The sequence below is a fragment of the Myotis brandtii genome, unplaced genomic scaffold (genome assembly GCF_000412655.1).
Source record: "Myotis brandtii unplaced genomic scaffold, ASM41265v1 scaffold1888, whole genome shotgun sequence".
Classification (NCBI taxonomy): domain Eukaryota; kingdom Metazoa; phylum Chordata; class Mammalia; order Chiroptera; family Vespertilionidae; genus Myotis; species Myotis brandtii.
In genome coordinates this window covers 129,772-141,191 of record NW_005357024.1, presented here as the reverse complement: position 1 = coordinate 141,191, position 11,420 = coordinate 129,772, and the positions used below count along the sequence as shown (strand labels likewise).

The 11,420-nt window shown below is 60.2% G+C and overlaps 1 protein-coding gene across 1 annotated transcript in view; it reads right to left on the bottom strand.

The window, feature by feature from the left end:
- Positions 1–11,420, bottom strand: part of SEC24D (SEC24 homolog D, COPII coat complex component) — a 61,560-nt gene that overhangs the window by 12,244 nt on the left and 37,896 nt on the right. Inside the window, exons 11-18 of the mRNA XM_005864571.2 lie at positions 7,475–7,666; positions 6,908–7,001; positions 4,502–4,618; positions 3,736–3,906; positions 2,460–2,556; positions 2,193–2,338; positions 1,029–1,167; positions 18–136 (exon numbers count right to left, since the gene is read on the bottom strand). Of these exons, the coding sequence (XP_005864633.1) occupies positions 18–136; positions 1,029–1,167; positions 2,193–2,338; positions 2,460–2,556; positions 3,736–3,906; positions 4,502–4,618; positions 6,908–7,001; positions 7,475–7,666 (1,075 nt within the window). The remainder of the gene's footprint in view (positions 1–17; positions 137–1,028; positions 1,168–2,192; positions 2,339–2,459; positions 2,557–3,735; positions 3,907–4,501; positions 4,619–6,907; positions 7,002–7,474; positions 7,667–11,420) is intronic.

Genomic DNA, 11,420 nt, shown 5'->3' with positions numbered 1-11,420 from the left:
GCCGGGGCAGCGCTCACCTGGCTGGCGGCGGACGGGCTGGCACAGTTCTTGCGGTAACACGCCAGCATGTGCGAGGTCTGGTTGACCAGGATCTCCCGGATGAGCTTCAGGGGCTGGTGCAGAACCGCCTTGAAAGCTGTCAGCACAAACAGAGCGAGGGTGCGTTTAGCCCAGAAACGGATCCCTTCACATGGGACGGAAATCACCAACTGCCGTCCCCGCAGACCAGACAGGGACGAGCAGCCTGTGAAGTGCCAGCCCCTTCGCTAGCGCCTCCTGACGCAGCGTGCCGCCCGCCAGGGAGAACACGGCCACAGCGAGAGGCCGGACATCCGACTTCCCCAGGACGCGACGTGGAACCGCACCCAGAGAGGAGGCGCCTGCGGACACCCTGGTTCCTGTGGCTGGAGGCTGTTTCTCCTAAACCCTCGTCAGAGTCTCCACTGGGATTGGGGGGTGGGGCGCTCACCCCTGGCCTCTGCATTTCGCAGTCCCCGTGGTTTGCACAGCGATCAGTGTGTCAGGGCCGTCTTCACTGATGCTGGCTGGTCGCCCCCGCCCCCCCCCCACGTGTGCTTATAAATCCTGCGTTGGCCCACAGAGGCTGCACCAGCACAGCGCCTGTCGCTACGACTGCACCAGCCACCAGGCTGACTGGTCACCGCCGCCTGCGGATTCACAGGTCCCACATCCGCGGATTCAACCAACCGTGGATGGAAAACTTAAAAAAAGCGATGCAGTTGCTGGCATGTCCTGTGTAGTCAGGCCAGCGAGGCCGGTGCACAGGGCCATCCTCGTCCTCACTGCCTAGCGAGGCAGCAGGGCTGTCCCACGGCATCTGCACTGGACGGGGCCTCTGGACGGTCCCCCGAGGGGACTCAAGTCTACAGGGGTGTGTGCAGGTTGTATGCCAGCACCCCACCATCTGTGCATCCACACGCGGGCCTTGAGCAGCCATGGATTCGGTAGCCGGGGAATCCCGGGGGGTCCGGAGGGCCCTGGCCCGGGCGAGGCGCAGCAAAGCTCACCTGACTTGGCGAAGAAGTTGATGAGGGTGTCCGTCTCGCAGCTCTTGTAGAGGTCGGCCAGCTGCGCGCTGCAGCTCAGGGCCAGGTTGTGGATGCGCAGCCTCCGCTGGCCGCCGATGGTGGTGTAGAGCACGGCGCACTGCGGGCAGGACAGGGAGGCCGTGAGCACGCACCCCCAGCCTGGCCTCGGGTTAGACTGTGGCTGCAAGCCCTCTCCTCCCCCCAGGGTTTCCTCTACGGCCCCCAAAGGAACGGCAGGTGCCACGCCCTGGGCTGCCTTCAGGGCTTCGGGGAGAAGCCCACCCTGTAATTGGCTGCACAGGGAGCTGCCAGCCTGAATCCCCTCCATCCCCCGGCTCAGATCTCACCGCAGGGACAGGAGAAGCCATGCCTCCGTCCCGTGGCCTCCGTACCCCCTTCCCTTAGAAACCTGCGCCTCATCCCGCGGCCTCCGTACTCCCTTCCCTCAGAAACATGCGCTGGACGCTCAAGCCCATGGGGCCGGCGAGCTGCAGAGGCGAGCAGCACCCTTTCCCCGAGGCCTGTGGTTTAGCGCAAACGTCAGGGAGCTCCTCCTCACGCGGGCAGCCTCTCCCCGTCTCTGAGGGTGACGCTGGGGTGCAAACGAGGACCCTGGGCATGTCTCCAGGGCGTCTAGTTGGTCTTGCTGATCCCCACGCCCAGTCCCACTTATGCTTGCTCAGAACCCGGTGCCTGGCGTACGGCAGGGGCAAGAGACCCGGGTGGCGGTGCTGACCCCGACAACAAGTCCTGGCCTGGCCTGCTGATGCCCTGACACTGACCACGGTCCCTGGGCTCTCAGGCAGTGACGCGGTTGCTACGGATACAGACAACAGGGGAGCATCGGAGTGCGGAGCACGGGGAGGTGCTACCTGCCGCCTCTGCCTCTGAGGAAAGAGCGGGTTCCCCGAGACCCGCGAGGCCTCTGTCCCCACCATCCCTGCCTCTGGGGAAAGAGCGGGTTCCCCAAGACCCGCGAGGCCTCTGTCCCCACCATCCCTGCGGTGATGGAGGACAGAGCGGGTCCCCGCCCCCCTGCGGTGATGGAGGACAGAGCGGGTCCCCGCCCCCCTGCGGGGATGGAGGACAGAGTGGGTCCCCGCCCCCCTGCGAGGATGGAGGAGCTGGGACGGAAGCTGGCACCTGGATCAAGGCCCCGCTGTCCTCGCTGAGCTTGTCGTCGTGCTTGAACTCCACCGTCACCGCCTTGTCGCAGTCGACGGCCGCCATCTCCACGTCGGTCGTGTTGTTCATGACGATCCCACCGAAGAAGTCAGTGGCTCGGAAACCTGAGGACAAGGGAGAGGGAGACGTTGCTTCTCCGTATGTCACCGTTTGGCTCGCTGGCCTGTCAGGAACGTATGGAGGAAACAATATACCAGAGACCGAAGCCAGCGTGAAGGAAAGTACCTGTGCTCGTGCGGACCCGCATGATAGCGTCGAAGCCTATCTTCTTCTCAATGTCGTTCCTGAGGTCATTCAGAAACTGCTGGCTGTCCAAGTGCATCTGAGAAGATGAAGCAAGAGCCATGCCCACCAGATGGCAGTGAAGCATAGCAACTCGTTTTTAAAATCTTAATTCAAACCTACTTTATCCAGAAATCTTAGAAAGGGTTCTTAAAGCTTTTTTAAAAAAATTATTTTTATTGATTTCAGAGAGGAAGGGAGAGGTAGAGAGATAGAAATACCCATGATGAGAGAGAAGCATTGATCGGCTGCCTCCTGCACCCCTCTACTGGGGATTGAGCCCGCAACCCAGGCAAGTGCCCTTGACCAGAATCGAATCCGGGACCCTTTAGCCCACAGGCTCTATCCATTGAGCCAAACTGACTAGGGCTCTTAAAACTTTTTCAACTTTATTTCATGCTCAGTCTTTGGTCTCACCGAGTCCTTTAACTAGTTCATGATATTAATAGGGGCAGGTGATTTAAGGTAACTATTGATGATAAATGAAAGCAGACAGTGACTAACATCTGTCGTTACGTTGGGGACGCTGGCGCCCACTCCACGTTCCCAGGTGCAGGGACGTAAGTCGGAGGCCCTGACCCTCTGTCAGGTGGGGCAGGGGCTGATGTGATTAGTAAGTTTGGGGGGAGGAACCGTGGGCACAGCTGCGCCTCTCCTGCACCCTCCTGGGGAGGCGGCGGCACATCTGCCCTCGATATGGCCCGTTTCCAGGGCCCCGTGTCCCCAGGAGAAGCGCGTGCTGTGCCCGCCTGTGCCTGGCGTCCCGCCTGTGTCCCCACCAAGTGTCTGTTACAGCGCCGACACTCGCTCCTCTCCACTCTCAGAAGGGACAGGGCCATGAACTGACCCCCAAATCGTAACAATTTAGAACAAATATGCTGTTACTTTTAAAACTGTCTAAATACACAGAACAGAAAGGTCTTATTTCAAGTGTATTTTCCCACCGCGGGTGTTCAGCTCCCAGCTGCCCGAGCTCAGCGTCGCAGACACTCGGACATGGGGGTGGGTGTCTAAATACACAGAACAGAAAGGTCTTATTTCAAGTCCCACCTCGGGTGTTCAGCTCCCGGCTGCCTGAGCTCAGCGTCGCAGACACTCGGACATGGGGGTGGATGGGGCCGGGGGAGGGGAGCACCCATGGCTCTGAGCTCCCCTCTGTCGGACCTGGGCATCAGACTGAAAGGCCGCAGACACCCCGGGGCACACGTGGCTGCCGTACCTGGAAGTTGTTGTACTTGTAAAGGGTCCCTCCCGTGAGCTGAGGCACCAGGCCCAAGGAGGCCACGTCCACGTACTGGCTGGGGAAGAGGAAGAGCGTCACGCAGCAGCCGTGGGCCACGCAGTCCCGGGCCAGCGAGTCGTAGACACTGGTTTGGGGCTGGAAAAGGATCTGCGGGAAGAGGCGCGGAAGGAGGGAAGGAGCGTGAGCCACAGCACGGCTGGGCTCACACTGCGAATCCCTGTTGCATTCTCACTGGACGTGCTTCCGTGGAAACGGAACCTGCTTCTGTGCACAGCGAACTGCTCACGGGTGGGTGACAGCCATCAGTGCAGCGGCACGGCCGGCCGGCGGGAGAGGGTGTGTCTGACACGCTGTGACCTCTGACCTTCCGACACGACCTGCGAAGCTGCTCCCCGCCCTCCCTCATCCTGGTCGAGGTCACAGGTCCTGGCTCGGGTGTTGTCCTGCCCACAGACCCCCCCTCCCCAGGCTGCGCATCGCGGGCGTGAGCAGAGCAGACTGAGTGTCCGCACAGGAGCAGCCCCTGTGCCTCTGCCTTTGCCCCCGTCTCCCCAGCTCCTCCGTCCTACAACCGTCCGTCACCTGTCTCCTACGTGGCTCCTATGAAGACAGTCAGACCCCACTCAGTGTGGCTGCAGCTCACAGCAGTGTCTCCAGGACAGGACTCTTCCTCCGTAACTGCGACCCTCAGCCTCCTGCACCCCGAGAGCGGGCGGGGCGCTGCGGGGCAGCTGGCACCCACCTTCTCCTTGTCCGTGTTGATCAGCTTCTTGTCGTCCCTGTTGCGCAGCTTCCCGGGGGCCTCGGCCGTGGGCAGGGAGGAGTGGAAGATGAGCAGCTTCCCGGGGCAGTCAGCAGCCTGCAACGGGCACGGGAGGCCTCACTCTAGGGACCAGCAAGTCCATGAAACGGAAGTGCCGCCCACGAGCCCGCACTGCAACCGTCAGCGAACCTCACAGCAGCCTGCGTCCCCGGGCAGGTCCAGCCCCGCCCCCCGGTAGACATGGGGACCCGAGGCTTTGAGAAACGACAGAGCCCATGTGGAAATGCAGCCTGCACCCCGCGAGGCTTTAACAACTGGCTGTGTGTTATGGTGTTGAGCAAACAGCAGTGTCTCAGGACCAGGGACTCATGGCGCCAAAGGAAGTGACAGGACTCCCGGACATGACGCAGCAGACCCTCTTGAGAAACTGGGTCAACATGGACTAACCCTGAAGCGGCCCGTCAGGAAGGAAGCACAGGAACGCCGCCGTGCAGCCCAGGGCGCGGCGCAGGGGCTGAGCATCACCCGTGAGCCAGGAGGTCAGGGCTCGATTCCTGGTCAGGGCACAGGCCCGGGTTGCAGGCTCCATCCCCAGTGTGGGTGTGCAGGAGGCAGCCGATCCATGATTCTCTCTCATCATTGGTGTTTCTATCTCCCTCTCCCTCTCCCTTCCTCTCTGAAATCAATAAAAATATATATTAAGAGAAAAAGAAAAAGAACGCTGAGGTGTGTGGCAACAGCACACACAGGACCCGCCCCCAGGAAGATGACGCAGGAGAAGCGTGTGCCTAGACTCTGTCTTGAGCATCGGGAGCAACAGAAGGGTGACCCCGGCCCCATGGAAGCGAATCCGGCCGTGAGAGCGTCTAGAATCTGCTTCACGGTGCCAGGAAGCCACTGACCAAGCGAGCCTGACCGCCATGCGAGGGCCCCTCGCGCCTCCCGCGTGCCTCGCCCCCGCCTGGCATGAGCCCCAGAGCGTGTGTCTGAGTAACAGCCAGGCCCTGGCCACAGCTGGGCTTTTCTCCTGAGAGCCCTGGAGACTCCCGGCACAGGAGGAGCCAGGTCCTTTGGGGGGCGAGGGCGAGGGCGGGCACAGGGGCAGGAAGGAGCGGGGAGGTGAGCTGCCCCTGCACCGCTGCACACACTGTGGTTCCCGATCTGACCCTCTGCCCGTGGAGAAGGTCCTGCGCTCTGAGGACAGAGCTGAGCCGCGGCGTCTGCCCGGGCCCCACGGTCTGTGTCACACTCTCCTCTGTGGGTAGGACTGCGCTTGGGCAATCAGAGCCGCAGCCCAGCCCACGCCTCCTGCTGCCTCCTGCAGACCCAGGCTGCGTGAGGAAGGACCCCTGACCTTCTGTGTGGCCCCTCCAGCCCCAGGGGCCCGGGCCCTTCGCCTGGGGCTCCATGGGCCCTCGTGGAGGGAATGTGATGCCACATCTTGAAATCAGATGCAGACGCCCATCAGGATCACGCCCCACCAGTGACCGACCAGAGAGTGGCCGCTGAGGCCATGCCCAGCTTCCTGCCAACCCTCCGTGTGGGCTCAAGGGGAGGACGCGCCCACTCGGAGTCAGTTCTTTGCCAAGTGAGATGTGAGAGCTGAGCTATGAGTGTCGTGTCGGACGCTGCAGGTGAAGCACACGCAGCAGGAACCGCGTGGAGCCTCACGGGACAGCGCGGGGCTCTGGGAAGCCGAGACCGTCCCGTCAGGCCTCCACGTGGCGACAAGCCCGCGCTCTGCGCTCCTGCCCACTGTCTGCCGATCGCCTCTGGGTTCGCCTGGCGTCCGGTAGGGCCCAGTGTACCTCCCACGGGAGGGGAGGCGCCTCCAGCAGGTCTGCACGGGCTCAGGGGGGACTCTCTGCCACCTTTGTGGGATCCAGGGGACGACGCCATGCCCGTGCTGAGCCACGTCTGCTAGCACACGGGAGGAGCTCGGAGCACGGAGGCAGGGCCGTGCCCTGACGCTGCCTCACAAAGCAGGGCACTGCCTGCACCTGCACCTGCACCTGCCGGGCACTGGGCAAGGCCCCGGGACCCCCCCATCTGTCACCAACAGTCACAGGCCCCAGGAGAGGGGGGAGAGGGAGTTTTTCCTTTGGGTCTGGAAGTTCAGATCCTGTTGAAATATTTTGAATGGACGGTATAACGTTCATAAACGCCAACAGGAGGAGCTAAGCTGGAAGCCCTGACAGATCAGAGGCTGGGACGCAGGGGGATGTGAACGTGCTGGGCCACTTCCCCGAGGCCTGTGGGCGAGTCCGGAACAGCGGCCAGCAGCCGCCATGGGCTGACACAGGTGGCTTTTCCTTTCCTGGTGGGACTTCCTTTGTGGGTGTCTGGTTTGAACCGCATTTACTAGCAACTGAAAGAGCCCCTCACCTTCAGGGCCTCCATGCCGGCCTGGATGACAGGCGCGAAGACGGTCTCGTTCTCGTTGGAGTCGGCGAACATCTCCGGGATCTGGTCCAGTAAACTGCGGAGCAGGAGCACAGGCGGTTGTAACAGCCGGCACCAAACCAACCCTCACATTCCGACCTCGACACCCGGCGTGCTTTGCCCCAACCCCAGGGTGGGTCTCGGGGTCGTTCCCAGGGAATCACGGCTGGTGCGGTTTGGCACCAAAATGGACGATTCGTTAGGAACATTTACGGAATCCTGCTCTTTGTAGATGTTTCCTATCCTCTACATTTCCCATCATTCGGGCTGCACATTCCTGAGTATTTCTCTCGTCATTGCGGTGATCACGGGACACAAGCACCCACAGAGGCAGCGCCTGCCCCGTGACCTCCCCGCAAAGAGCAGAGGGCTGGGCTGGGTGAGCTGACAGCGACGGCGGAGGTTTATAACCCCATTCACACCGCGGCTCGTGGCAAAAGCAAACGACGTGTGACTGAATCTAAGCAAAGCAGACCTGCTGGGCAACTATGTCGGAAGCAGCGCACGTACTTGTGAATCACAGACTGGGACTCGTGATAGTTGACAAGAAAACCATCCAGCAGGGGCACGAAGACCTCGCCCACGTCGGTCACCACCATCATCTGCGGCTGCGCCAGGTTGCTCTTGACGTTGAAGAAGTGGAGCACTTTGTTGTAGGTGACGAAGCCCACGCGGACTGCGGACGGCGCCTCGGGCTCCTCCCTGGGAGAGAGACAGGTCGGAGCCTTTCTCAGCCTCAGAGGCGCCTCCTGGGGTCGGCAAGGGCTCCCAGGGGCAGAAGCGTTAAAGTCTCGCCTGAGCTATGGTTACCAGATGCGCGCGACACGGAGTCATGGCGGGTGGGGGTGGGGAGAGCACAGGCACCAGGCAGCTGACAAAGAAAACACTCTCAGAATTCTAAGTAAATGCCAAATAGACGTTATTAAAAAATGCTCAGATTTCTTTCATCTCGTAATTCTACTACTTATTCTCAATCCACAGCTAAGTTTTTAAAAACCAGTGAGGCCCCTCCTTTCGTTATAAGCAGAGCCCTCTGGAGCCGCCGTCTGGTCCGAGACATGGAGCATCGCAAGGCAGAGAAGGGCGCACTGCAGACGGGACAGCTCTTCCCCGGTGGAGGGGCCCTGCCCCCCGTGTGGCCCCTGCCCCCCATGTGGGCCCTGCCCCTCATGTGACTCCTGACACCCGAGAACCTCACAGCCATGGGTGGGCCTGAGAGCCACGTACCCACATAGTCTAAATACGTGAAATAGGTCACACAGACGGACTGACGACCTATCAGCTAATCCTCACTAGCTCACAGGTGACCACTGTGGCAGTCAGAGCAAGACGATAGAGCTCCAATACTTAGCAAACAGTCACGTTTTTTGAGGAATTCCAAGACCAAGCCTTAATCTTGCCGGGAGAGTATGAAGGTGTGAATGTCCTCATGCAGTCCTTGCCAAGTATGCTCAGAACTGCGTGGTCTAGACGCAGTTCCGTGTTCACTGGAGGTGTGTCTGTGTGCGAGTCTCCCCCTGGAATAGCGCCGAGCCCCCCGAGGCGCCCTCCAGCTTTCAGAGTGGCTCTGGCAGTGCCCAGGGTCCCTGCCGCCTCAGGCACAGGCAGCTGTGGCCCGCAGGCCTCGGTGCAGCTGGCTTTGCTGCAGGGCCTGATGCTGACGCACCCGCTGTCTCAGCACCAGAACGTGCGCATGGCACAGAGCGCGCACGTGGCGCAGAGCGCGCATGGCACAGAGCGCGCATGGCACAGAGCGCGCGTGGCACAGAGTGTGTGCATGGCACAGAGCGTGCGTGGCACAGAGCGTGTGCATGGCACAGAGCGCGCGTGCGCACAGAGTGCGTGCGTGGCACAGAGCGCGCGTGGCACAGAGTGTGTGCGTGGCACAGAGCGTGCGTGGCGCAGAGCGTGTGCATGGCACAGAGCGTGCGCATGGCACAGTGTGCATGTGGCACAGAGCGTGTGCATGGCACAGAGCGTGTGCATGGCACAGAGTGTGCGCATGGCACAGAGTGACACACAGGAGGAAGGAGGGGGAGCCCGGATGGAAGTGTCAGGCCCACCTGGCCTCTCGCCCTCTGACGTTCCAGCGGGTGACAGACTACTGACCGCACCTGTCCTATTTCTCCTCCACCGCCTCCGCTGACTGAGGTGTTTGTTCTTCCTCGTGGCGGCGACAATGGGTGGGCAGTTCAGTAGAGCCTCACAATCCCTTCCCAAAGTACTGGGTGAGTGTTTCCATTCTGGGGTCTGCACGCACACACATGCACGCGCACACACACACACGTGTACACACAAGCACACGCAGCGCACACATGTACACACAAGTGCACACACGCACACACCCCTGGGGCCCCACACTGTGCTCCATGTGCGAACCACTGTGCCCACGTTTCCCTTCCCGCCCTACTGACAGACGCTCCTCTTCAGGCCAAGCACAAATGCTTCTTCCCCTGTGGGCGTCCCTGTGGCACGGACGGGAACGGGAATGCAGTTCCCCGTGTAAACTACTACGAGTCACTCCCACTGGGCTCTGAGCAGACAGCGCCTTTCAGTTCACATTCATGAATCCTGGACGGGAAACCAATGCGGGCGGGCCGGAAGCCTGGGCTCTCTGCTCCCACGGGTCCAGTGCGGAGTCAGGGTTCTGTGGGGGGTCACCAGGACGGGGAGGCACTGCATCCGACTACGCACCTCGCAGCTCAGTGCCGTGACAGCGCCTCGACGTTAAGTCAGCCCAGCCGGAGGTGTTAACACCACAGGCGTGAGCACACGGCCATCGGGCTTCATCTGGGGGCTGGTTCCCAGCCCACCACGGGCTAACGCCTGTGTCCCAGCCGGCCGTCGATGACGTCAGGCGGAACACGCCCAGCAGACGACGCAGAGCACTTACTTTCTTTTAATGGCTAATTGGAGTCAACGAAGGCGTAAAGCAGAAAAGAAACCGACACACAGAATCCGGGTGGGTTTTCCCACGGGGTGGGGACATTTGCAAGTGATGGGAGAGGAGCATCCTGGGTTCGTGGCCTCCCTTAAAATCAAGTCAACATTTAAAAGGCATCTGATCAGAACATCTCACATCAGTGCACAGCATCAGTACATATTTCCATGGGGACGTTTTTTTCTAATTTGAGAACAGGGGACTATCTTAACATGTTCCTTATAACAGTATCACTGCCCAGCTCAATCCTATCGAGAGAACTCGAAACTCCGGCCCGGCCTTCCCATCAATGCCACCCCGTGTGATAAGACATCAGGGACTCATGCGAACCACACGCTCTGCCCAGCGGGTCCGCTCCCAGCTCCCTCAGCGCTCGCCCGGACTGTTTCAGTGGGAGGACTGACAGCAACACTGAGGACGCTAGTAACCACGGAACCAGAATGCTCCAGACCACGCGTTTGGAGCACTTTAGCTACAGCAGGTTACACACAATCAGAAAAAAACAAGAGTTTGATGGGCACATCAGGTGAGACACTTCAAATCTTTTCTTTCCTATTCCAGAGAAGTCAGACAGAAAAGCCAGGTGACCTGGCAATTTCAAAGATGTAAATTCAGAGTTAAATAGTAAAAAAATGGGTGCCCAGCTGGTGTGGCTCAGTGGTTGAGCATCGACCTATGAACCAGGAGGTCACGGTTTGATTCTCCATCAGGGCACATGCCTGGATTGGGACTCGATCCCCAGTAGGGGGTGTGCAGGAGGCAGCCGATCAATGATTCTCTCTCATCACTGATGCTTCTACCTCTTTCCCTCTCCCTTCCTCTCTGAAATCAATAAAAATATATATTTTTTAAAATGGGGCCTTCCCTTTTCTAAATATCAGCTAAGCGACTAACATTCCTTAGACCGTGATCAAGACGTAGTGCGCTTTCAGAAGGCTATCTGGCACATGGCCTGCGTGGTTCAAAGCAGTCAGTCCCACCGATGGCAATCCTACACAGACAACATAAAGCTACACACATAGCAGCCCAAGTGAAGCTGGGGGAGGAAACACAGGTTTGCCTGGAAAGGTCAAGGGAGAGAAGGTATTTGGTTTGAATAAACACTCCTAAGAGGAGTCTGTCCAGAGCGCAGGGACCCCTGCGGCCCTATTACTGCTCTCGGTCTTCTGCCAGGTCACCCGTCTGCTCCCACGGGCTGTGCGACGCCTGAGGAGGGAGCGGGGGTCAGACATGTGGAGACGTGTGAGCTCACACCCCATGTGGAAGAGACAGGCTGGCGGGGGAGGAGGAAAACTCTCAGCTCGAGGGGACCGAGGGAGAGGGGAGGAGCGAGGCCATTTCCAGGAGTCAGAGCCCTTCCTGTCGAGGGCCCAGCTGAAGCTCAGAGGAGACCCGGCGGCCTGGGGGGGCGTGGGACCCGGGTCCCGAGCTGCACCCTGGCCGGGCCTCTCACGCCCACCTCCATGCGCTCTCAGCACCCTTCCCTTTAGGGTTCCTTCCCTTTAGGGTTCCGCT